General features: G+C 40.4%; 2 protein-coding genes across 12 annotated transcripts in view; both read left to right on the top strand.

Annotated features, from left to right (window-relative positions):
- Positions 1 to 2,251: 2,251 nt before the first annotated feature.
- foxo3a (forkhead box O3A) lies at positions 2,252 to 13,001 on the top strand. The gene is made up of 2 exons (XM_067613698.1): positions 2,252 to 3,646; positions 9,605 to 13,001. The coding sequence occupies exons 1-2, from the start codon at positions 3,080 to 3,082 to the stop codon at positions 10,925 to 10,927; spliced, it is 1,890 nt and encodes a 629-aa protein (XP_067469799.1). The 5' UTR covers positions 2,252 to 3,079; the 3' UTR covers positions 10,928 to 13,001.
- si:ch73-242m19.1 (uncharacterized) overlaps positions 10,960 to 25,612 on the top strand; it is a 28,842-nt gene continuing 14,189 nt past the window's right edge. For 3 of the 11 annotated variants that reach the window (XR_010931779.1, XM_067613683.1, XM_067613686.1), the window contains exons 1-26: positions 10,960 to 11,629; positions 13,047 to 13,210; positions 13,412 to 13,746; positions 15,680 to 15,752; positions 15,950 to 16,060; positions 16,193 to 16,306; positions 17,074 to 17,268; positions 17,401 to 17,503; positions 18,791 to 18,942; positions 19,055 to 19,207; positions 19,610 to 19,711; positions 19,976 to 20,140; positions 20,253 to 20,344; positions 20,998 to 21,133; positions 21,215 to 21,418; positions 21,538 to 21,870; positions 22,134 to 22,334; positions 22,544 to 22,665; positions 22,759 to 22,987; positions 23,084 to 23,286; positions 24,181 to 24,333; positions 24,751 to 24,844; positions 24,939 to 25,055; positions 25,131 to 25,267; positions 25,365 to 25,476; positions 25,563 to 25,612. Coding sequence is in view for 10 of the 11 variants with exons in the window: in XM_067613683.1 (XP_067469784.1) it covers positions 13,607 to 13,746; positions 15,680 to 15,752; positions 15,950 to 16,060; positions 16,193 to 16,306; positions 17,074 to 17,268; positions 17,401 to 17,503; positions 18,791 to 18,942; positions 19,055 to 19,207; positions 19,610 to 19,711; positions 19,976 to 20,140; positions 20,253 to 20,344; positions 20,998 to 21,133; positions 21,215 to 21,418; positions 21,538 to 21,870; positions 22,134 to 22,334; positions 22,544 to 22,665; positions 22,759 to 22,987; positions 23,084 to 23,286; positions 24,181 to 24,333; positions 24,751 to 24,844; positions 24,939 to 25,055; positions 25,131 to 25,267; positions 25,365 to 25,476; positions 25,563 to 25,612 (3,491 nt within the window). In the remaining variant the exon portion in view is untranslated. Of the gene's footprint in view, positions 11,630 to 13,046; positions 13,211 to 13,272; positions 13,747 to 14,539; positions 14,784 to 15,679; positions 15,753 to 15,949; positions 16,066 to 16,192; positions 16,307 to 17,073; positions 17,269 to 17,400; positions 17,504 to 18,790; positions 18,943 to 19,054; positions 19,208 to 19,609; positions 19,712 to 19,975; positions 20,141 to 20,252; positions 20,345 to 20,997; positions 21,134 to 21,214; positions 21,419 to 21,537; positions 21,871 to 22,133; positions 22,335 to 22,543; positions 22,666 to 22,758; positions 22,988 to 23,083; positions 23,287 to 24,180; positions 24,334 to 24,750; positions 24,845 to 24,938; positions 25,056 to 25,130; positions 25,268 to 25,364; positions 25,477 to 25,562 lie in introns of those variants that run through there. The other 8 variants (XM_067613677.1, XM_067613681.1, XM_067613682.1 and 5 more) reach the window with 6 other exon arrangements.

The following is a 25,612-nucleotide window of genomic DNA, read 5'->3' on the forward strand; positions in this document are numbered from 1 at the left end:
TGTATCACAGGAAGTGTTTTTACATATTACATCCAGGGCCCTTATGTTTTCATGTATCTGCCTTCATAAATGAACAGTACACACTATGAAACTGCCTATTTACATTACTTATACATCTGTAATGCAATAAACAGTGTTCCACTGCTATGCATTACATCTGATTATGTTTCAATTCAACCCATTTACATGTAGAAAAACTGTCAAATTTAATGGTTTTAAAACATCAGTCAGCCTTCAAAACCCACCGTGTGTTGTATGTGTGTGATTGTAGAATATAAACTCCTCTACAGGTCAAATTCCCATAAACAAAACTGAGGACATGACACGTCCTTGTTGGTATTTATCTACAGCTCTGGTTGCAGGTAAGAAAATTATATAGAATTTATTTGTTATTTGTGATAAGCCTGATGGCCTTGTTTTTATTATATTCTGACAAATGTCATACAGACTTTATCTTTAAAAACTAAAAGGAGACATTAGCAAAACGAGCCAAATGTTTAAACATGTTAATCATCCCTGAACTGCAGCGACACCTGTCCTTCTCAATCTAATGCAATTCAATACAGCAGCCCAGCAGCAAATAAAGACATTAACCTCTGAGTCATATTTATCCTCTGAGAGTTTTGATTCAGATGTGTGGTCATTTATGAGGCTGTAAATTATAGTGTTGCTGTGTTGGATTGGTTTATATTACAACAGGTGGACATTATTTTTGTATTTAATGGCACCTATGTTGTTTTTTTCCACATTCAACATGCTGCTTTAAAGGACCAATGTGTAAGATTTAGTGGCATCTAGCAGAACAAACTTGGCAGAAATGGAATAAAATATTCATAAGGATGTTTTAATTTGTGTATAATCACCTGAAAATAAGAAACATGTTTTTGTTACCTTAGAATGAGCCCTTTGTATCTATATAGGGAGCAGGTCCCTTTATACCATGGATGTATTATAAGAGCTGGATACCCGACTAAAAATGGCGCCCATTCTGTCCTATAGGAATTGCTCGGCTGGCGCATACACCAAAAAAAAGTTTCTAGTTTCCAGGTTTGCCTCAGTGTTGTGTGAATATGCACAGTAGTGTTTCCCCCGCTGGCCCCGCCCCCGAGTTCCCAGTCGGCCTGTAGACTTTATATTGTGATGACGTCAGATTATTAAATTGCTTTTCTCAGCTTGAGGAGTTTAACAAATATAAAACCTCCATGGATCAAAAGTTCACAATAGAAAGAGTCGTATTTGACGTTGTTTGCAGTTCAAGGTGTTCTGTCAACAGTTTTACAGACGTCTCTTTAACAATGGTCGTCTATGGGGAAAACGCTTTTTGGGCTGCAGGGGGGATTTTTCACTGCAATACTGTGAGTGACCACTGAGAAAAATTGGCTGCAAGACTGAACTGCGGCGCCTTATCCAGCTCTTATTATACATCCATGCCTTATACAGAGGCCACCATGTTGCACCGTCATGTTTCTACAGTAGCCCAGAATGGACAAACCAAACACTGGCTCCAGAGAGGGCCTTTCACATTTTTTGCGAGTTTTGCAGAAACCATAGATAGGTACACTGGTCCTTAAAAGGTGCAGTGTGTAGGATTTAGTGGCATCTAGCTGTGAGGTTGCAGATTGCAACCAACTGAATACTCCTCCCTTTGCTAGCATGTAGGAGAACCTTTATGGGAAGAACCTAAAGTGGCCCAGAAACTCGCAAAAAACGTGTTTGTCCGTGTAGTTTGTCCGTTCTGGGCTACTGTAGAAACATGGCAGCCTCCGTGGAAAAGGACCAGCTCCGTATGTAGATATAAAGGGCTCATTCTAAGGTAATGAAAACAATGAGTTTTATTTTCAGGTGATTTTACACTAATTAAAACATACTTATAAATATTATATTCCATTTCCGCCAAATTTGTTCTGCTAGATGCCACTAAATTCTACAAACTGCACCTTTAAATCTTCTTTTGTACTCCATAATTTTCAACAAGGACAGATAAACACTTGTAGTTTTACTTCTACTTTTAATATCTAAGTCAAATAACAGCAGAATACTTCAGTTTTAGTAATATTATGGAGCACAAGTGGCTCCCTGCCAGATGGGTCATATAAAACGGTGTACAAGCTGAAAACAGTGATGTCACTGCCCAGCGGACATCTCCACACACTGTCTCTTTAATTTCAGTGCAGTCCAGGGGGCAGGGTCGTGTTTTTTTTTTTCCTCCTCTTTCTTGGACTCGGAGCGTTTGCGCCAACCACAGCAGCAGCAGCAGCAGCAGCAACAGCAGCAGATTGAATGAAGTGTGTTTGCAGGCTGCTGGCCACACGGAGGACACCGTGCTGGCCTGTTCAAGATGCCAGACATGAACAGCCACAATACATCATTATTTTGCAGCTCTTGACAGGGCGGATTTGAGCCTCTTTTTTTGCATTTCTCCAATAGCCCCTCTCTTTAAAAAAAAAAAAAAAAAGCTGCAGGGGCCTTGAGAAATCTCCGCCTTGATGGTATCTGGAGAGAAGGCGACTGGCAGCTCTCTGCACGGATGATAAAGAACTTGGGGGGGCGGGGGGGAAGGAAATGGTCAAGATGGCAGCTGTGTACGGAATGATAAGGCTGATGTGTTGGCATTGCATGTAGTAATAGACCTTTTTTCGTGTGTGTGGCATGCACGTCGCAGGATCGCGGTGCGGGACGCGGGCGCTTGTAAAGGAACGCCGTACGGATTCCTCCAGGACTCTCCGCCGCTGACTTCTCTTCCCTTCCCCGCGTCGTTAACTCCACATTTGGCAAAAAAATTAAAAGAAAATTTAAAAAAAATGCAATGCATGTTGGCCAGGGTGTGGGGCTGTGCACGAGAAAAGGCAATGTTTTGTTAATGCTGGTCAGCCGGATCAGCTCTGTGTGCTGCGGATAGACCGCACAGAGGAGCAGGATAGACAGACAGACACGTGTTGGGGACCGGGCTGCAGACTGGATATTTGCATATCGTTGCATAGTAAATAAACTGTCCCTGAAACCTGCACACAACATTGATGGAATGCGACCTGAGTGATTTTATAACCCTTTGTGCGACGACCGAGATATTGCGATTATCATGGCTGAGGCGCCGCGCAATGGCAACGAGCCTCCTCTAAACGTTGAGATAGATCCGGATTTCGAGCCCCAGAAGAGGCCACGGTCCTGCACTTGGCCGCTGCCCCGACCGGAGTCTGGTGCGGGCAAGCCCGGGACAAATGACACTGACGTAATCCCCGAGGAAGAGGATGACGAGGGTGGCAGCACGGAGAGCGACGCTGCTCAGAAAGGCTGCGGTGTTGGTGGTGTTAAAGCCCGGGAGCCGAGCAGGAGCAGCAGCAGCAGCTCCGCCTCGCAGCCTGTGGAGGTCCAGCGCGGCCACAGCAAGGAGGAGGCCGCCGACGGCTCCCCTTCCTCCGGGCAGACCCCCGCAGCGGCTCCGGGCGGCTCTGCCTCCCAGCAGCTGAGGAAGTCCTCCGCCCGCAGGAACGCCTGGGGCAACTACTCCTATGCAGACCTCATTACCCAAGCCATCGAGAGCTCCCCCGAGAAAAGGCTGACCTTGTCCCAAATCTATGACTGGATGGTGAGGTCTGTGCCATATTTCAAGGACAAAGGCGACAGTAACAGCTCTGCTGGCTGGAAGGTGAGCGGTGACATGCTGGTGCTGTCATCATAACAAAGACCATACTGTGGTCATGTAAAAACACACACACAATGCACACACAGATGTTGTTCATGCAGGAGCAGAGGAGGAGGGTGCAAGCACATTTTGTGTTATTTGCAGACACCACCATTTACAGGGTGATTTTTTAGTGTATATTTTTAGCTTCATTGTGAGGCATATTTGAGTGTCAGTGTAGATAATCAGCAGGGAATTGGTGAAATGTGTGGCTGCCTAACAAAACACATGGTGTAATATGACATATGATCCAAGCTGCTGTCAAAATATAAAGGTACAGTTGTAATAGTGTGTGCATCAAATTACATACACCATTAGTTCTGCACCTTTTTAAAAAAAAAAAAAAAAAAATCAGTACACACAAATCAAGTTTCTGTCCCTGCATTAAGAGCAAAGTAGGTATGAAACTCATAACAGGCGATGCAAAGTTAATTTCACTTTCAGACAAACTGCTCAGATTGCAGCACGGAGGCTTCTTACAAGCTACAGTGGGGCCCTGCTTCTGTTTGATTTTAAGGATTAGTTCAGCCTGGAAAACCAATTCATCTGTCATGGAATCAAGACTGATGAAAGCTTTGAGCTTTGCAGGATTTAGATGGGGAAAGGGGGGGTTAGAAAAAACTCTGGAAATGGGTTTGTAATCCTGCACAACTGTGGATGTGGGATGCAGGCCGATTCCATGGAGTTTCTTCATGGAGAAATGACAGTTAACTGTGAAGATTGTGGTTTTTAAACCTCCCCGTGCTGATGCGAGATGATATTGGTGTATAGGAGAAACAAATCAATGCTAATAACTGATTAATCTGCACAGAATCAGTTGTTTAGTTAATACTTCTGACTGGTGGTGGTCGGTTTGCATACGTGTTTGGATGCTCATTTGCCGCCAGATGCATTCAGTGGTTGCAAGCAAACGTTGGCTTGCAGAGGAAAGGGTTAATGTTAGGGTTTCAGAAGTGCTGACATCAGCATTTCCTAGGAGATGCTTTGTAGCTGTGTGACATTCAGCAATCAGCTTAAGGTTGGGTCATCTGCATGAGGTGCTGGTGGTGGGGGGGGGGGGTAGTCATGCAAAAATGTCCCCAGTATGTTCAGGGTAGCACTGAATGGTTGTAAATCAAGACCTGTCACATGTCTCCTTGCCAACAACAAACCAGGAAAACACACTGACCTCAGATTAAATGACAAGCTTTGTCTGCAGCTCCAACACAAGGTTAAAATTTTCTCATTTTGTCTCTGTAGTGAATCCAAACGTAATATACAGCTCCTATGGATGACCGGCCAGCGGCTCGGCCCCGCTGTGTGCCACACTTGTCTTTTCATGTGGCCCCTGGGCACAAGAATCAATCAGCTGACTATAAATTATGTAGGTCAATGTGTAGCAGTGTGAGAGAAGCTCAGTGTTTCTCTTTGGATCTGGCTCTGGCTAAACTGGCATTGCTCCAGTCCCCGCTCAGAACGAGGCTTTGCTCAAAGGGTGCTGCAGCACTGCTGTAACTGCGTGGGGGAGGGGAAGGCAGGAGTTTGCTCTTTGTGATTTATCTTTTTAAACGCTCTATGGCTCATACTGTATGTACCTGTGCAGCATGCAGAGAATTAAACACTTCTGACGCTTAATAGGTGAAATTATGGCTACTAGCTTTTTCTGTAAGAGGGAGGTCTGGTCGCTGTAGCTGCTACTCTGTACATTGTTTGTTTTACCACACAGAAAATTACACATGTAATCCAGGATAAGATGCATATCTTAAACCCCAACAAGACTCCGCAGTCTTTACTAGCTGTATAAAGGAGGTAAACACAATAAAAGCAACACCTGTGTTATGTAATTCAATCAAATAATGTAATATCTGCCTTAGTAAAGCTTTTAACGTTCAGTTTTTTTCCATCCAAGAGGAGATGAGTTAATCATTTGATCATCTGTATGTTGTAGGTTACAAGATAATGCACTGAACCGTTCTATATTGCAAAGCTGTAACAGCTATTTTGTCCACCTGCTGTAATATAATGAAATCCAATACAGAAACACTGTAATTTATGGTCTCATAAACGACCATAGAGTTGTCTCAGCCAAAACTGAAGAGCCATAAAGGTTTATTTATTTACTGCAGGGCTGTTATGTTGGATTGCATTAGATTGAACAGGGCAGGTGTTGTTTTTATTGTGTCTACTCCCTGTAGGTAATGGGATGATTAACATAGTGCAATAAATAAATGTCTTGGCTCGTTTTTTTTAAAGACAGAGTTCCTTTGGTGTCATGTCAACACGTTCAGCTATAAATTTTTGCATTGAAAGAATCAAATTTATCCAATATCATGCCTGTCGATTGTCTAAGGTGTCTAAAAGAGACTCTTTTTCATTTTAATTACTTAGAACTTGTCAATATTCAAATCCTACTGAAAATAAAGATGTAGCCCACCAAACCAATCTGTGGGATCGGTATCGGCCTGATACTGACCATACTGAGTGGATCAAGTTTCAGCCAGACATGATCGAACCACTTTAAATATCTATATATATAATTTGTTTGTCAATGTCATTATGAAATTCACTGTTTCATTAATTCAAACACAGGAGACACCTCGATTTTTAGGACCACGGCAATCTCTGAAGCGTAATATTGTTTTTTTTATACCAGTGAGGTAGCTGTTACACAGATTTTTGATTTTTTTTTTTTTTTTTTTTTGAAAAACAGAGCAGTGGTATCAGATTGGTACTCAGTACTGACACACTGAGTTTCAGTATCTTTAAGGAATCTGTGTTTGCAGAGAAAAGGTTCAGATCGGAGCATCCTCACCCATTAATTATGGTTTCAATCCATATTTGCTCTGCGCCTTGATGTTAATCAAGTCAACAAAAAGAACAAATGTGTTTCAGAGGACTTAAGAGTTTCATTATTAAATCGACCACAAAGAATCACAAGCATCCATGTGTCTTTTACTACGGATGCACCTGAGTAAACATTAAAACGACTAAAAGCTCGAGTGAAATCGGGCGACAAAGTTAATAAAATGTTTGAACTTGCAGTGGAACTAAAGCTCGAATCTGTTTTGCTCAATTTGGCATAATTTGATTAGTGGAAAGTCAATTTATTTATAGAGCACATTTAAAAACAACACGTTAGAAACATTTTGAGAGAAACTGAAAATACTTTTTAGACATTTCAAATTCAACTGGATGATGTGATTCTTGGTGTACGACATTAGTGCACAGTGGACAGATGGGGATGATGTTTGTAATAGTGAATAGTGTTGGATGTTTATTTATGGCTTGTTGTTAAGGGATGATGTCTGTACATTTTCACCCGAATTCAACAAGGTCAAGACTTTTCCTCAGGCTCCTTTTTTTCAACCTTCGGAGAAAAGTAGAAATACTAAAAACATCCATATCCTGTCCGGACACAGGTGCTGGCAAAGAAAAAAAAAAGAAAAGGAAGGAATCAAAAGCAAACAAAGCCTGAGTCGCTCCCCCTGTGTGAGATTCATCTGCTTTTAATTATTATGCTTGTATTTTGCATTTTTCTTACTGTCAACAAATCTAATGAAAAGACCAAAACCAACAATGAATCGATCCCGTAGTTTTGTCTCTTATTCCTCTGTGCCATTGAGCTAATTGTCCAAAAACTATTAAAACACATACATGAGCAGCACAGTTGCACTGGCTGACATGTTCCTTCATTAGGATGAACATGTGCACCAGTTTATTTTGAGTGAATCCCACATACATCATCCTGCTGCTGAAATTACACACTAGTGTGTGTGTGTTAATCCGCAGTTGAAAATTAATTGTTCCCAGCCAAGGCACCCTTCATTCCTGTTTGATTAATGCGAGCTAAACATTACAGACCCATTCTGCTTTAGGAAATTTCTTCTCATCTTTTTAAAAAGTGAAAACTATATATTTATGACCTATTCCTTCTGGAGGAACCAATCATCTTGTGGCTAAGTGCTGCGGACAAGCTGGGGAAGTCAGAAAGTACTGAGAGATGGACTAACACAATGTCGGTTTTGATCTGTTCATGGGATGTGTTGACAATAAGAAAAAAAAATATAAAAACAGCAGCCTCATCCTTTAAAGTCAGTCATTTAGCCTAACTAGAAGGTTATTGGTTAATTCTGAGTGAGAAACAAATATCATCCACCTTTCCAGTGAACCTATAGTGTGTGGAAACAAGAAGATTGCAATGCAATGAGGTACCTGATGTATATGTTTGACTCACATGTGCTGTGTTGTTGTGAGTGATGAAAGTGTTTGCTAGTTGCCCTAATCCTTTAATTGGCTTGAGGCGAGGGCTTTGCTGGAAGTTTGATGTCAGTGGGTCATTCTGTTGACTCATAGTATTCAGAGGATAACTGTGGCCAGCCCTCCTTTGTGATCACTTAGTCATCACAAAGCTGGAGAGCGAATTCCTTCACAGCTACTTTTTATAGGATCCACATTTTGAAGGCCACTGAAGGCTTTGTCTAGCTGTAGTTTGTTGGAGCTCATTTGGTGTTTGATTAGTTTAATCTTCTGAGAGATGGGTTTAAATAGGACCTCGGTTTACGCAAGTTAAATCAAGCTTAAGAGAATTATGCTGGACCCTCTCCCAGTGAAGTTGGCCTTTGGGCTGCGGAGATCTCTGCAGAGTTCCCTCTGTTGCTGCAGAGGGAACAGCAACAGAGGGAACCGAGCAGGAACATGTGACCATGTTCCAGCTGTGTAATTTTGTACATGGTTGGGAGCATCTCCAGGGAAATCCTGTAGACCTTCCCCAGCAGCCAGAAATAGGTCGCAGTGTGAGGTGCAAAGAAAAGTGTCTCTTAGAAGACACTGCAGTGTAAGATTTGTTCACAGTACTCTGTAGTAATAGTTAATTTAGTACCAAAATGACAGCATTACAGCATTGGATGTCTTGTTAATGGTCTTCATCTTTTATCTTCAGTGGAACAATGGTGACCCAAAGTGCATATACTGTACCTACAGGCTGACTATTTCTTATAAAAAGTATATCTCCACAGAAAGTGCAGTAATGTTTTAAAGGATAATTCTGGTTTATTACACCCTGGCTCTTGAATTTCACATTTTCGGTAATCTTACTCATCCTAACAATGACTCCTCAAATTAACTGCTGAGATCAGGGAACTGGTGGCATCACTAAAAAGAAGTTCAAACAATCAGGCAGGTTTTAAACAAACTCCTAGGTTAGCTGAACTTTTTTGGTAGAGAAAAACAAAGATGAGCAGTAAAATAATTATCCAAACTGGCAAAACATCACAAAGGTTAATTTAATAGTTGTTCAGAAGTTTTTGAAAATATCGCACAATCTTCCTCAGTAGATGATCAGTTGTCATGAAATTGCAGATATTCACATTTCCATTCTTCTGAGCACTTCAAGGACTCTTTGCCCATGTTTTATTAAAAGTTGAGATTGAAAGTTCAAACGTCTTTCAGATTTCACAATGAAAATTTAAACATCTACAATTCCATCTGCTGAGAAAGCTCACATGGTATGATCAAAAGCTCCAGAACAGCTAGTGAACGGACCTGTCTGTTTAAGCCATCTATCACAGTTTACAGACCAGCTTTCTGATTCAACTGTGACTTACTGTTTTTGCCATAATTGTGCATGAACAGTTATTCTGTCCAGTGAGAGTTTTTTTTATTGACATTTCAGGTGTGCTACCTTTCTGTTTATAAAGTAATAAAGTGGTTTAGTAGATAATCTCCCTAATATGCTGGTTTGTTTACAACCTATCTCATCATTTGATTTCTTGTCCCATCAAAGGTAGTTTTATCTTATCATATGTTATCATAACTCGTAGAAATGATGCCAAAACGACATCAATAAGACTCAGCTTATAAAAAACTATCTTGTGCTTATATTTATATTAAGAAATGCTTTTGCACATACATATATTTTAATGAATTTATTTGTTTTCATTGCAGAATTCCATCCGACACAATCTGTCCCTCCATAGTCGTTTTGTGAAAGTCCAGAATGAAGGAACAGGGAAAAGCTCCTGGTGGATGGTCAACCCAGAGGGTGGAAAAGGAGGGAAAGCTCCACGACGACGAGCTGTATCCATGGATAACAGCAAGTACATCAAGGGAGCCAGAGGACGTGCCACCAAGAAGAAAGCCTCACTGCAGGCCGCCCAAGACGGTAGCTCAGAGAGCTCCTCAAGCCTCTCCAAATGGACAGGAAGTCCCACCTCCCGCAGCAGCGACGAGCTGGACGCCTGGACAGACTTCCGCTCCCGGACCAATTCCAACGCCAGCACACTGAGCGGTCGTCTGTCACCAATTTTGGCCAACCTGGAGCTGGACGAGGTGCCTGATGATGACTCACCCCTCTCCCCGATGCTGTACTCCAGCCCCAGCAGCATGTCGCCGTCCACGGGGCCCACAGGGCTCTCTGACCTGGCAGGTACCATGAACCTCAACGACAGGCTCTCTGACAACCTGATGGATGACCTTTTAGACAATATCAGCCTGACAGCATCCCAGCAGCCTCCTCCTGGAGAGGAAGACAACGGAGCCAATGGTCAGGGGAGCTCAGTGTTTACCTTCAGCTGCTCAGGTAGCCCCTCTGGCAGCTACGGGCCTAACCCTCTTTTTAGCCCACCGTCCATCACAAGCCTGCGCCAGTCGCCCATGCAGACCATCCAGGAGAACAAGCAGACCACCTTCTCCTGCATCTCCCACTTCAGCGACCACCAGACCCTGCAGGATCTGCTCAGCCTGGACACCCACAGCCACAGCAACGTCATGCTCACCCAGTCCGACCCGCTGATGTCACAGGCCAGCACCGCCATCACCCTGCAGAATTCCCGCCGTAATGCCATGCTGCTGCGCAAAGATCACGTGTTGGTGAACCACACCACCGCAGGTCAGGCCCAAAGCTCTTCAGTGCCTGGTTGGCAAGCTGGCTTGTCAACCTCAGACAACGGAGGCCTGGGGCTGAGCGGCGACGCCGGCCACCCCAACGTCAAGCAGCCGCACCTGAAGTCTCCCAGCAAGAACGCCTCTATGCAGCTCGGCTCTGGTTTGTCCGGCCAGGACCGCTTTCCCGCTGATCTGGACCTCGATGTGTTCAACGGCAGTCTCGAGTGTGACATGGACTCCATCATTCGCAATGAACTGATGGACGCAGATTGCCTGGACCTCAGCTTCGACTCTCGCCTCACCTCTGCCCAGAACGCCAACAGGAATTCAGGAAGTTTCTCGAGCTCGAAACAGACCTCCCCTCAGAGCTGGGTCCCAAGCTGAGAAGCTCTAACAGAGCTCAGCATGATCAAAAAAAAAAAAAAAAAAATTGGGGAAAATGTAAATTGGGTTTCATTGTCCTGCATTGTGCAACTAGAGGGAAGAAAGTATGTAAAAGTGTATTCATGTAGTATTTTTTTCCATTATTTTTAATGTGAGGGATTATGTTCGGTACTGTATTTTAAGTGTCTGAGACACACATAAGTGTCTTTAGAGTGGAGAAAAAAAAAAATCCTTTAAAAAGATCAATACCTGGGCGGTGTGAACAACAGTATTGACTGGAATGGAACTATGGGACATTTTGTTAAAACTATATAAAAAAAAAAAAACATCAACTCGTGTTAGTCTCAGGGAATCACTCGTCACAAAGTGATACATGAAACTGAAGATGAATTATGTTTTCACCCTGCTTTCTCTCCTCTTTCACACCCTTTCATACCTAAACCAACATTTTTGCCAAACCAGCTGTCAGCCTGTTGTGGGTGACAGCCTGTTTACAGAAAAAGCTGCAGAGAATGTTGCATTATTACGTTCCAGTGGAGGATACTTGACAAGCTTTTTTTTTTTTTTTTTTTTTTAAAGTTTCTTTGAGAGTACGTAGCCCTAAACCGGACTAAAAGATTTAAAAATTTACAAAAAGCTTTTTTTCTTTTTTTTTTCTCCCATTGATGCACCGAGTCACGCACCAAATATCAATCTGTAGAGGTAATATGTTATCAAGATGTGAACTGATCTACATTGTGTGGTTTTTTGTATGTAATGTTTTATTTTTATTTAGCAAATTTTACCCTGTGATTTTAGTGACCTTACTGTAAATTTTGTTCCTTCTAAAGGTGCATTAATGAAGTCTTGATAATATGGTGTTTCTGCTGCAGACCCCTCTTCGCCATCTTCCTCCTACTCTTCTTCCACTTACTGCAATATTTGGAAGTACTGCTCAGTATACAAAGTTTAGGACAGAATTAAGGACAGTGTTTAGCAATCAACATGATTTAGTGCTCTAGTTGACAACATTTACATTAGCAAACACGTAGGACTATTTGGAATAAAATAACCACACTTGGAGACGCCACAGCACTACAATATTTGGTGCTATAAATAAGAAGATAGCAGGGAGTGGCTGCAGATGGAGCGGCATTAGTAGCCTCCCTTTGTTATCAGCACTACAGCAGGTTCTGGGTAAAATTATGTTTCCAACCCAGTGAGAGGAGGTTGTGTAGTATCTTTAGAGCCTTTTTTTTTTTTTTTTTTTTTTTTTTTTTTGCCATTTATGAAAGAAACAACCACAGTATTTTAAATATTGCCAAAATATTTCTGCATTTAAATAAGTGGAAATAGGAGGATATACAGTGTATAAATAGTAGGAACCAGTGCTATAAGGGCAAAAAAAAAATCTACATCAGCACAGTTTTTGTAGGAACACCAGGATGACTTTTTTATTTTTTTTTATTTTACATTTTTATGACATTTTCAGTGAATGTCTTCTCCCTAAATTGACCATTTCAGAAGACATGTTGGTTTTATTTATTTAATTTCTTCTTCTTACTTCCTTTCCCACATGTGTAGTGAGTCAGAGCTTTTTTTTTTTTTTTTTTTTTTTTTTGGTGGTCTGTTCAAACTCACCTACATTTTTCCACCTCAATCGGGTATTGATCAGGACTGACAGAGCATAGACAAGTGATGCCTGAAATTGTGTCCTATTAGAGTTATTAAGAAGATCTACGATGTTACATCCTGATGAATTTAACTGATATGGATTTGAGCTGAAATATTGAATCCCATTAGCTCAAGTGTTTATTTAACAGAAATATGTTCTGCACAATTGTGCTTCCAATTATAATTTTTGTAGCTTCACATGGATGATTTAATCTTAAAACTACAGAAAAATAACTTGACGCTTTGTTATTTTCTACATTAATTTTGAGTAACACTCACTGCCAATATCCATACTTCATTTCTTCCTATTGCTCCTACAAAAAAAAAGGACATCAAGTTGACATTGCCAGTTGTAATTCCAGTTTCTCTCTTGGTTGTATCAGAGATGGTGCATGTAAATAAAGCTTAAAGAACCACTGAATATCTGGGGTTTTTTTTGATATACCTTTTTTATTTCTGTCCCTAGAGGAATTGCACAGCTGCAGACTTGCCTCTGCAGGCACCGCGGAGGTGATTTGCTATTGGATAATCACATCATGAGCTAAGAACCAATCACACACTGTATCCAAGAAGAATGGACCCACTGAGATTAAGTCAAGGTTTCTGAATGCAGGATGCATGACTGCTGAGGTAGGTGCTGCTCAACAACTGATGCACTGTGCATAATTTATCGCTCACATACTGTATATTACAAATGATAGTTGTTGTGGTAAGTATCTAAAAAGCCCAACAGCACTGACATCATATAATCCTAACAAAAGGAGGACTCCAGTGAAACGATAGAGCCCTCTACAGATCAAATGTAGACACTGTCTCCGTGTCCTCATGAAGGACAGGAAATGGAGAGAGGAAGCCCAACTGCTGGATGTTCGTCTCCATGGATACACCACAACAGGCCACTAAGGAGGCAGAGATTTTGCAGGACTGAAGGAGCTGTATTTTTGAATGTAATGTTGGACACATAACTGGAATTGTTAGAATCTCAATTTCTAAATGTTTTTTCGATCCTGAATGAAGAGGTGAGCCATGTGTGACGCATACAGAGTTTCCTCTTCTGTTAAAGTGGAGCAGATGGAGGCAGAGTTGCGGCATCAACTCTCATCACTCAGGGCGGAAATTGAGGAGAATGGATTTCCCCGGAGAGCAGTGCCCTCCAAATCTTACAGGTGTGGAAGCACGGCTGATGGTGTTCATTGTTTTATGTGCAGTCTTGGGTCACATTATAGCTGTGAATAATTTTAAAGTGTAGATTGCCTGGTAGGTGGAATTTAAAGTCCTCCTCCACTCAAAAATGTGTTTTGCACATTGTTACTGGATGTTTGAGCTTCAATGTGCAGAATTATGTATGTGTTCAGTCTGACGTTAGAGGACTGTTTTCACATTCATCTGCTGAAGGAGGAAAGTTTCTCTGAGCTTACTAAAAGTCTGTGTTTAAGATGGAGACGTATAAGCATGATTTGTGACATCACAACTAGTATGGAAGCCAGTCCTGGTCCAATATGCAGCTTACACCATATTGATGTGGACACTTGAAGCCTCCAGTGCACAAACACTGAGAATGGACTTTACAGTGAAGGAGGAGACATCTTGTGTCCCACAGTTAAACTTTTGAAATAATCGCATATTTATAGATTCTGGATTTTTCAATGAAGGAGTAGATATAATTTTAAAACATTTTATGAGGTAAATTAATTGTTTGTGGAAAAACTGTTATTATTCCAAGCAGAGTACTTTTACATGTCTGAAGGGGAGTTTAATAGTAATGTCTAGATTGCCAGGTAGGTGGGATTTATACAGGCAAGTGACTTATTCTCAGTAAAATATGATTTTACAGTGATTCCAATTAAATATGGAGTTGACTGATTTTCAAAATGGTTTTGGCACCAGTTATCTGACACTTGTATGACATGCTTCTATGGATGTTAGCCCACCACTTATATTTCAGTCCAATCTTGACAGTATTGGATAGATTGCTTTGAAATTTGCTACAGATATTCAAGGTCCCTAGAGGATAAATGCTAATGACTTTGGTAATCCCCTGGACATATAGCACCATTAGGTCAAATATCAGATTGTCCTTTACGAACGAAATATCTTTAAAACTATTTTCATGATGTTCCCATCAACCTGACGTGTACTTTGTGTTTTGTGCTAAGTAGCCATTTTTACCATGCTACCACACCAAAATAAGATGGTGAACATGGTAAATATTACTTGCAACATCATCATTAGCATTGTGAGCATGTTAGCAGGCTGATATTAGCATTTAGCTTAAAGCACCACAATCTCAAAGTAGCCTCACAGAGCTGCTTGCATACCTATAGCTTTATGCTTATTTTTATTTATTTTTTATTTAAGTATTTAGTATTTACAGTGGAATTAACTACATCTTCTTCTTAAATCTTAGTTAATGTCAGCAAACTGTAACATTTAGCTTAGCGTTAAATCACTGCAGTGTCAAAGTAGCCTCACAGAGCTGTTAGCATAGATAGCTTTATTTTTTTTAATCATTAAAAGTGGAAATAATTAAATCTTTTCCTTAAAAATGAAAAGTTGAATTCATTAGCAATAAAATGGCCCCTTATTGCTAAATTCACTCATATACACTCTTGTCATTACAGCTTTACTTGATATTAGCTTGTGGTGGCTAATATTGACTGTATATAATATTTTTATACGGTCAATGGTGGTTAATATTAGCTAACGTCAGCAAACTTTAGCATTTAGCTTAAAGCACTGCAATGTCAAAGTAGCCTCACAGAGCTGTTAGCATACCTATGCTTAGTTTTTTTTTTTTTTTTAAGTGCTGAAAGAGGAAATAACTAAATCTTCTCCTTCAAAATAAAAAGTTTGTCTTGTTGTTACAGCTTTATTTGATAGTAGCTTTTGGTGGCTAATATTAGCTAATGTCAGCAAACTTTAGATATATTTTGCTTTATAACTGACATTAATGAGTCAGTACACTGACTTTACTTGCAACTGTACACTGTGATTTAACATTTACAATTATCCTATCAATTGAATTTGTGGCCACAAGAGGTATTGTATTAATGCTGTTTTGGCCATATGAGCCTTTATTAATTTTGAGCTTTATTTCAGTTCTGTTCCACCTCCAAAAGATATTTCTTTTTTCCGTTTGGAGAGGGAGCAGACACTAAGAAGAGGACTTCAGGTGAGACTGAAATTCTGTCTTTTTATTTTTATCAAGGACAGTCTGGGGGCTATGGAAAATTAAACTGCCTATTTCTAGGTTTTGAAAAGCTTTAGAGTCCACCCTGGATAATATGTAATGGTCATTTTAAACAGAGCTGTGGACTTTTTTTTTTTTTTTTTTTTACAAACTTATAAATGCCCTTCCCTGCGTTGCAGGTGGCTGAAACGTTACCTGTTCAGTCTCAGTCTGACGTCATGCAGAGAGAGCTGGAGAGTTGCTTGAGTTTGGAGTACACGTCTGATAGTCTTCCTCCTCTGCTGCACCAGGTGAGGTCAGCACAAGTACTCAGTCCAACAGAAGATCAAGAAAAGACTTCATATGCAGTGAAACAGAACAGAAATGAAAGACAAAGGAGCGTGATTGAAACCAGTTTTCCTCTTTGTAATTTTTCTCTGCAGTTCTACGTGGACAGATCATATTACTTAGCTCAAGTGAAATATCTGCTCATGCTGAGATGGAGGAGATTTTGCCACCACACCAGCGTCATCGAGAAGCTTTATCCTCATTACAAGGTGACAACGTCTACATGAAAAGGCGACCGAAGACTAATTATAACAATACTTCAAAAAGGACACATCAAAGCTCATTTAGACAAGAGGTTTTCACATTTACCCTAAAGCTCTTTTTCTGCTACTGCGAAGGTGTTCAGATTCAGACAAGTGAAGGGAGCAAATTGGTGAATTAGAAATAGAAAAAAGAAGATGCTTCTATGATAATTGGACTGAGTCAAAAGAGATTGAATATATAAATTTAGTTAAGTATATTTACTCTGTATATAGACAATACAAAGAGACATGACATAGCATGACTTAGTATACACACAAATAAACAAAAACAGTAGCATAGCACTACAAATATTAAAAGAATGCCTTAATAATCTTACTATTGGAAAGAAATCCAATGTATTCTTAATTCTTGATAAACACAGCAAATGAATATGAAACTTTCTGGAATAATAATAAGATTAATCATTAGATATTAGCCTTCATATATGCTATCAAATTCAAGGAAACTGAGTAAAACCTCTTTAAACAAAATAAATCACCGCAACATACTGTATTAAGCTTTCTTAGCTCATCTGCAAATATGTTAATATTTCAAAAACCATGAAGGAACAGCCTGGAGGATTCCTTCTTCTGCAAATAAAGAGTGAAAAAGGAAAAAAAAACACCAATCCCAATAAAATAAAGGAATAAAGTTATCATCTGTTTATCATCCTCACACATGATTTTCCAGCTGTCTGGCCTTCACCTGATCATATCAGATTTGTTTTCCTCAGGATCAGATGTCACGATTGACGAGTGAATACGAGGATGCTGTTCAGAGAGCTCGCAGACTGTCGGCGAGCAGAGAGAAGATCCTGACCGGCAGAGGAAACCCCGACGGCCTGCTGACTCAGGATGATGTGGTCATTTTCCTGCGGTGGCTGATCTGCCACCTGCACTCTGTTAAAAACATTCACCAATTTCTGAGGGTAAATGGTTCATAGTTTACTCTTGCTGTTATCCAACACATTTAGTTTTATTTAAAATGATTTCCTAGCTTTAATTAATGTTGTCATTATTGCTCATTTAAGTTATTTTTCATTAACAAACTGATTTAACAGGTGCTGCACTATATACCAGCTTGTGAAAGGAAAAGCAAAGAATCCCAGCCAACCATCACAGAGGGTCTTAAGGAGACGTTACATCAGACTCAACTTGCTGACGGTAATAGAAAATAAAAAACATACAGTATCAAGGTTTTTATAGAGGATTATTTTGTCCTTCCTTCCTTTTTTCTTTCTTCTTCTTGTTGCCTTTAGTGTCACGGCTGCAAATGTAAGATTTTCCTATTGGGCAGTGGTAGACTTAAAGGACAGGCTCACAATTTTTCAAGTCCAACCATAAAACAACAGTCAGATGCCCATATCAACACTGAAAGAGGTTTTCCTTGCTGTAATCATTCCTTCTGTTTATACTGGCTATGAAAAGATCCTCTTCAAATGTGCTTTCAGTGTAAGTGATGGACATCAAAGTCCACAGTGTGTCCACACAGTCATTTTGTACAAAAATGTATTTAAAAGTTTATTGAGGCTTATATGAGGCTTCAGCAGTCTGAGTTAGTAACAAAAAGAGGAACTTTGGCACTAAAAAGACTGTAACATTGAAAGATGTCTACATGATTTGTCTAATTTGGACATCTGGAGGTTCATGTTAGCTTCAAATAAACTTTCAAAAACAATTTTGCACATTTTGTCCCCCATCACTTACATTGTAAATGCATTATAAAGGGATCTTCTAATAGCATGGGCACCTGACTGTTGTTTTAAGACTTAAAAAATTGTGAACGTACCCTGTAAGGCCACAATGTCATTAAAATGAAAATGGTTTATCCCAATTGGAGCATGAACGTTCTCTGCAGATATCTTGGCAATCTGTTCATTATGTAATCAGATGATGAAATAATGACATTTCAGCCTGAGGGCTTCACAAAGTGTCTGAAAGAAAACTGTTTATTCTCTGGTGGCAACAAACCTTCCTTTTAGATTTTGATATTTCTCATGTACAAGTGGAAAGTTTGGCCTGATGTTGGTGCTAAAGGAAATATCAAGAGGTCACCAAAACAAAAACCCTCTGACTCATCCTCTGAATGAATATTCTCAAAATAAATTCTGGGAAATCTCTTGATCTGTTTATAAGAGACCTTGTCTTGAAGCCAACATTTTCTCCTAACAGTGGTGCAAGATAAAAGGTCAAAGGGTCACTAAAATGATTTAGAATGATCCTCCTACATCTTGCAAAAGTATTGTAAGGACACACTGAACAACATCTCCATCCTTGCTCCCTGCTGCGATGTAACTATTAAAGAAAATACTGCGTCTACAAAAGCAGTCTGTTATGTTAAAAAAGGGAGGAGGGGGCAAGAAAGCCATATCATGTTCCAGCATAAGTAGAATATAGTGAGCGGCTTTAAGAGGAGATAAACAGTTTATCATTGATTATCTTCAACTACAGGAGTGTCAGTACCAGCTGATGATGTTCCCCTGCACACTGTTCAAATGGAAGAGTTTCTACCTGAGCTTCAGTCCTTGATCAACTACTTCCACCTGTCATACGACGCTGGAAAAATCAAGACCACTGCAGACGAGATGGAGCTATTCAGCGTGGTAATATTGTCAGATGGATTTTACCGTAAATACACACAAATAAACAAAAGCCCTGCAGTATTTGTGCCTGTGATACCAGTAGTCAGGATAATCTTTGCCGCTGTCTGAGCAGGTGTGGAGGGAGTTCAGAATGATCTTCAGACAACAAGAGCAGATGAAAACGTTTCCTCAGTACGATGGTACAGATGTCAAAGAGAGCCAGTGGGGGAGGAAGAGTGCGAGTATGGCTCTGAAGAAGGAGGCCAGCTGGATCCCCTTCATTCAGGTTTGAGTGAATAAATGTAAAAACTAGGTCAAAAAGTCTTTCCAAAAACTTTGTTTTGTCAGTTTCCTCAGGGCCAAATGGTTCAGGTTTTAGGGGAGTAACTATGTGCATCAGTGGCTCTTTATAATATAATCAGTACTGCTCTGTTGCCACAAATCCCAATTATCTTTTACTCTGTGGATGATAAACAAATTCTGTTCAAATTCTTCCCTCAAGTGCTTTTTAATTCTGGTCAACCCCATTTTTAAAGTGCTTTCTCAATCACTCTTTCTCATGTATTTCAAGTTATAAAAGCATATCTTTGTGCTATATGAGTGCAGAAATGTTTTTTTTAATGCATTCAAGTAATTTTTCATGGGTGGGAAGATGGTGAATATTGACTTTTTGGATTCTGGCCTGCAGGTGAAGCCCAAACGGGATCCTTGTCAGCAGAAGCTCGTCACAAAGCTGAAGGAGAAGAAGAGTGTTGATGAGTTGCTGAAGATGCAGAGCAGGTTTCTTCAGGTAACAATAATTTAGCTCTGAACTAAAGTCATGTATCCTTTAAAGTGTAGGTTAGTGTCATAGTTTTTCATGATGCTGTAAATTAATGTCAATCAGAGAGTATTGAAAACTAATTACATTAATCTGCTTCATGTATCAGATTGATGGGGCTAAATAGATAAAACTGCATCGATGAAATGATTAGCTGAATTTATCAGGTGCCACAAGTATTATTTTATAATACAAGACTTGATTTACATCATATTTCAATTTGTATCTCATCAGGTTCCTGATTTGCTCCATGTGGCTGCGACTCTTAAAGAAGATGCTGCTCACGTTGGCGACTTACAATCTGCACCGACCTCATCTGTCTCACACAGCAGTAAAACAAAACAGCAAAAGATCTCCGAGATCTGGATGAGGATTTACAACCCTGCCAGTCTCACTCAGGCATGTAGCGTCCTGTTTTCTGATTAAAGAGGTGGGAAAAACTTCTCAGCCCTTTCACAGTGCTGATTGTGTTGGGAGGAAATGACATTAAACGTGACATTTTTCTGGTTAGGAAACACACAATCACTCATCAAGAGACGGAGACAGAGGAAGCTGGGATAGAAAGAGTTTGAAGGGTCAAACCTCAGGCACAACAAATGAAAGGTGTGTATGATTTATGCAAAGAAAAATGTGATTTAAGACATTTTGCACAGATATTCATAGTCCCTAAAGGATGAATCCTACTGACTTTCTTGATTTCCAGACTTTTACTCTAGCGCCACCACAAGGCTGAAATTTGTGGTTCAGAATGAAATATCTTGACAACCATTCGATGGATTGCCATGGAATTATTTATATATTATATAAATATGCAGCTTTCCTTTTAGGATAAATAAACAACTTTGGTGATCCTCTTACTTTTTCTTTAATGCCACCAGCAAGTCAAATTTTTCACTCTTTCAGTGAAATATCTCAACATCGATCTGATGAATAACCACCAGATTTTGTACAGATATTCATGTTTCCCAGTTGATTCATTCTAGTGACTGGTGATCCTTTGACTTTTCCTCTGGTATTGAAAAATATCTCTACAGCTATTGGATGGATTGCTTTGAAATTTTGTACAGATATTCATGTTCAAGTTACAGTTTGAGTATTTCAAATCATTTTTCTATTTGAGTCAGTCCTCAGATTTGGTCTTTTTTGAACTCTTGATTAAATTATGAAATAACTCTCATCCATTTTTCACTCACCTTGGATGCTCATAACACCGAGATATCTCATAATGTCGCCTCTGCTTCCTCTGTGAAACACAGCTACTCTTTGGAGGACAGTCTGCAGCTCCTCGGTCTCAATGATGGTCCAGAGGAAGGAACGTCAGATCCCATCATAGCCAGAGGAGCTTACCTGTCCCTGATTTACCTGCGTCATCTTAAGCTCAGACAGCTCCAGGTGAGCCAAATAATGACACATCTGTCTGGTTAGGAATTCTGTCATTCTCTAAATATTTTCCTTAATTTGTCTTCTCCACAGCGTTCCTGTCTTGGGATGCTAAACTACCTGCGTTCTGTGGAGAGGACTTTGACCTTTGACCTGGCAGGTCTGCAGCTGGAGGAAGGAGAGCTGTACAGCACAGCAGAGGAAACAGGCCGGATGAATGCAGCTAGAGGAGGAAGAGGGGAAGCAGGAGGTCTCGGCTCACTGCAATACAGCCACAACACTCCTGTTGACTACAAGGTACGGACAACTCAAGGTGTTTGGCAGCTGATTTTTTATTTCATCTTCTTTGAATGTGCAACAACTTTATGATCTGTCCTGTATGTTTGTACTCTATTTATGACTTCTTAAATGTCCAGGTCCATTGCTCAGAGTTCATGGAGTTTGCTGAGGTGGAGAATCTTCATGATTTCTACAGAACAGAGGAGCGTTTCATCCACACTCAGGACCAGAGAGGGTTTTACATCGTGTACGACTCCGCGCTGAGGGACCTGGAGGAGCTGGAGAACGAGCTTCTTCTAGTCGGCTCACATTTCATCCAGAGAAACAAGACGAAGCAAACAGGAACAGCTGAGAGAGCCTCCACCTCGACAGCAGACGTCCGCTTCTGGGCCGGGACCAATGCTGACCGTGTTGCAGTGCTTCTCGACTTGTGGACATGTGAGACTGAGTTTTTGGAGAGCAAAATACAGGTATGGTGACAAAAATGAGGTTATAGATGTGATCATTTGCTTACTTACTTTTGTGTACTTGCACTTGCCAGATAAAATGTTCAATATGCAGATTGATTGTGCTTTTATTGAATTTTAATGTACCAAATCTGAGACATTGATTTTACTGATGTATTATTTATCTTTAACATCTCTCAGCTGGAATATTTTTTACGTTTCAAATCCAGAAATTTCCATCCATCAATCTTCTCATACTATAAACTTGCTTTCTTCTTGTTCTCCAGCTCTTGAACTGTTACTATGAGGCCTATCAGCATACAGCAGGGACTGAGGAGAGGTTTGCATTGGCCGGAGTTATCACTGACATCATGCACAGTCGGCCACACCTGGACCTGAACCAGGATTATTTTGTTCAGGTCTACAGGGCTGAAATTGGCTGTCTGCAAATCCACCAGCAGCTGATCAAAGACGTTCTAGACAATCAGGTAAAAGATCTTGCAGCCAAATCCTGCAGAGACTCTTCCATCACTGTTTTATTGTGATTGATGTGCAAGAGGATTTAAGGTGCATGAATATGCGCAAAAGCTATTATTCGAATGTGATAACTGCTGTTTTAGATTTTTAAAACCGTTTTAACTTGATGTATCTAACGTTCTCGCAGTGTGGTGACAGATTGTGTTGTTTGTCTCGTTAGATTGAAAAACAGCGTCAGTACCTTCAACGCATCTGGCGAAACGACAGCAAAGACTCCGTTCATGACTACGGCCTTCCACCAAACTACGTTCCCAAACATCTGGTCTCACTTGGTGGCAGCAGGCAAGTAAATACATTTTGAGTAGAATCATTTTATGTCCTTGAAACGACTGTAATTCCTTCATATTTCCCTCCTTGTGTTCTGTTTGATTGCAGCCCTGAACTGATTAATGTGTTCCTTCTGGAGGTTCACCCGTCCCTCTGCCTGGCTTCTGCAGTCTATCACGCTTTAGTCCAGGCTCACATCGAGCTCTGCGAGCTGCACCGAGCCACCAGCGTCACTGACAAACTCATCCTGCGACAGAAGCTCTTGCAGGTGGCCCTGCAGAACTGGAACAGCCTGGCTTCACCTGGAGCCTCCTACAGCTCTCAAATACAGAAAGATGTAGGTTTGTTCTTCCTCATGAATACATCTTAATTCATTTACATAAAGAAATGAAACAATAAAACACAATTCTTTTGTCTTTTTCTCCACTCTTAGCTGTTCTCAGATGTCTTCTTTGAGGATCCGATTTTGGTCCAGAAGGTGGGGCTGTCATTAGTAAGATCTGCTGAGGAGAAGGACATGAAGCAGGGAAGAGAGAAACAATCATACGCTGTGGAAACTTTCTCCAAGCTGCTGGAGCTCGTAACCATCCGCCATCGTCTGCTGGAGTCAGCCTCGGAGACTGCACATCTGGCACAGTAAAGATAACACCAGAGTTGAAGGATATTCAGCAAAATAATTTTTATTTAACCAGAAAAAATCCTTACTGAGATTAATAATCTCCTTTTCAAGAGTGTCTTGGCCATTATACAGTCAAACGATGTAGGATAAAATAGATTACACAAATTATGCCATAGATTAGACAGAAATGTGATTATAAAATCTATTCTGAATATCTCTTACAATCAGATAAAAGATTTGGCTCTTGAAATAATACCTTAAAACAACCCAAGAGCTGGAAGTGCTGGTTTGTGGGCCCCAACCAGCAACTTAGTATGAAAGTTATCATAGTAGTACAGTAGCTTAAAATGAAGTATGCTAGCTGATCATTTTATTTCAATATTCTGTTATTTTTCTTTCATTTCCTAACGTGCATTCCCATCATATTCACCTTTGTCTTCTGTGCTATGATTACAGTTTCCATTTTGTTCACAACTTAATTTAAAGGCATGTGTTACACTAAATGAGATCCAATAAGATCTGACCAACAGCCCACTAACATGATCTCTCCCCGGCCAGCCATCCCTTTCATTGTTGTGAGCTAAAACAAGAACAGCTTCTCTAACTTCCCTCCATGTATTCTGTATAACTTGACCCAAAAAATACTGAAGCCGCTCAGCATCATCAGGAGAAATGGACCTGCTGCAATTAAATTAATCAAAATCCACAGAATAAAATGTATTTTGTGGCACAATCCAGCCTCTATTAAGGAGCAAAACAACGAGTAAAGTGTGTTAAAATAAAACCGACGAATGATTTTCAAATAGTCTTCCTATGTTGGTCTGGTAACATTACTGTACATTCGGAAATTGTCCGGTGAAATTCAAGTTTAGTATCACATCAGTCTGTAATTTTTCAATAATTCTTTGCAGGTTGTACAGAAATGTGGCTTCAGATCTCGGCTTTGATGAGTTCCACCTTTACATGCGGCCGGAGCAGTTTGAGGTCGCTGAGCAGAAAGACCGAACAGAGCAGAGGCCTGTTTTCATCACTGCGGTACTGGAGGATGACACCTCTGTAGACAGGTGAATCACCGCACTATATTTCCATTATTAAGTCCCATAAAATACTTCAGTGTACATCACTGATACTTTTAGAGGAAAATTGTGATGCAAGGCATCTTTTAAGTTTTTATTTGTTACCAAACTCTGGTCTGGTTTACAGCAAAAACAGACATATCAGATGGATTAATAAATTATGTTTTCTTAACAGTTTTACTATCACTGAGGCCAGTTTTGTAGCTCTTGGCAGAGCACCGAGGCTGACCATCAAGTAGTCGTATCTGCAACGCAATCTTCACTAATATAAAACAAATGTCAGGGTTTGTCTTACAGGCAAACATACGCATGTTTTCCCCTCTTAGCCTTGCCTCTCCATGTGGACTGTATTATTCCTGCTTTTCCACAAGAGCATTGAAAATTAAAGTGCACTGTCTGCTGCAGGTTCACCCCGTCCCACCTGGCTCTGAGCATCCAGGAACTGGACGAGAACCAGATCGGGAGGTTTAGCTTCAGCTCAGAGGAGGCAGTTGTTCATGTATGTTATTTAACGATGAATAAGTGAGCAAATAAAATTGTAAATCAACTTACTACTCACTGAATTTGTTCATTTTTTTTAAATCTTCTTATAGCTTATGAACAAACAGGGCATAGAGAACCTTCAGGTGACTCTGGCCTGTCAGGTTACACAGAAGAATGCCTTGATAAGTGCTGTGAAACTGGCTTGTCTTTGCTATTGGGCAAAAGAGGTTTGTATCACTACATGAGTGAATTGCTAGTCTAATATTGCAGTATGGTTATTTCATATTGTTTTTCATTTTCAGGGTGAAGACAGCCTTCATTCTGATGAACATATAACAACAAGATTTGAATCTAAACCAGGAAGCGACACTGACAACCTGCAGGACAAATCTTCACTCTCAAAAAGCTCCACGAGAACTCCCACCTCATCCAAGGAGAGGTAATTTTCCCCACTGAAGAACAAAATTACGCTGCTGATGATTAATAGTGCTTTTGTGCTGGCTCTTTAATAAACAGAGCCTTGTTTGTTACTGCAGGCTGATGGAGGCCTTTGTGTCCATCCAGCTGGAAAAAGTGGGTCTGCGTGACGAGATGCTGAATTCATTTATGAAGACGAAACAGGCCATGGGGGGTCTCATAAAAACCCCAGTGAGTTGCACAGACTGGTAGGCTGAGCAGGATGATAAATGTGACCGGCTACCCATGAAGTAAAATTAATTTCTCTCACACCGCAGGATGAAGCAGCAAAGATCAAAAGGAGGCTCATAATCGACTTTCTCAAGAA

The sequence above is a fragment of the Thunnus thynnus genome, chromosome 16, assembly GCF_963924715.1.
Source record: "Thunnus thynnus chromosome 16, fThuThy2.1, whole genome shotgun sequence".
Classification (NCBI taxonomy): Eukaryota; Metazoa; Chordata; class Actinopteri; order Scombriformes; family Scombridae; genus Thunnus; species Thunnus thynnus.

What these genes read in the sequence shown, in the direction of transcription:
- foxo3a (XM_067613698.1), top strand. Translation starts at nt 3,080, where the DNA reads ATGGCTGAGGCGCCGCGCAATGGCAACGAGCCTCCTCTAAACGTTGAG. An exon ending in ACAGCTCTGCTGGCTGGAAG is followed by an intron (nt 3,647 to 9,604) that starts GTGAGCGGTGAC and finishes TTTTCATTGCAG; the next exon opens with AATTCCATCCGACACAATCT.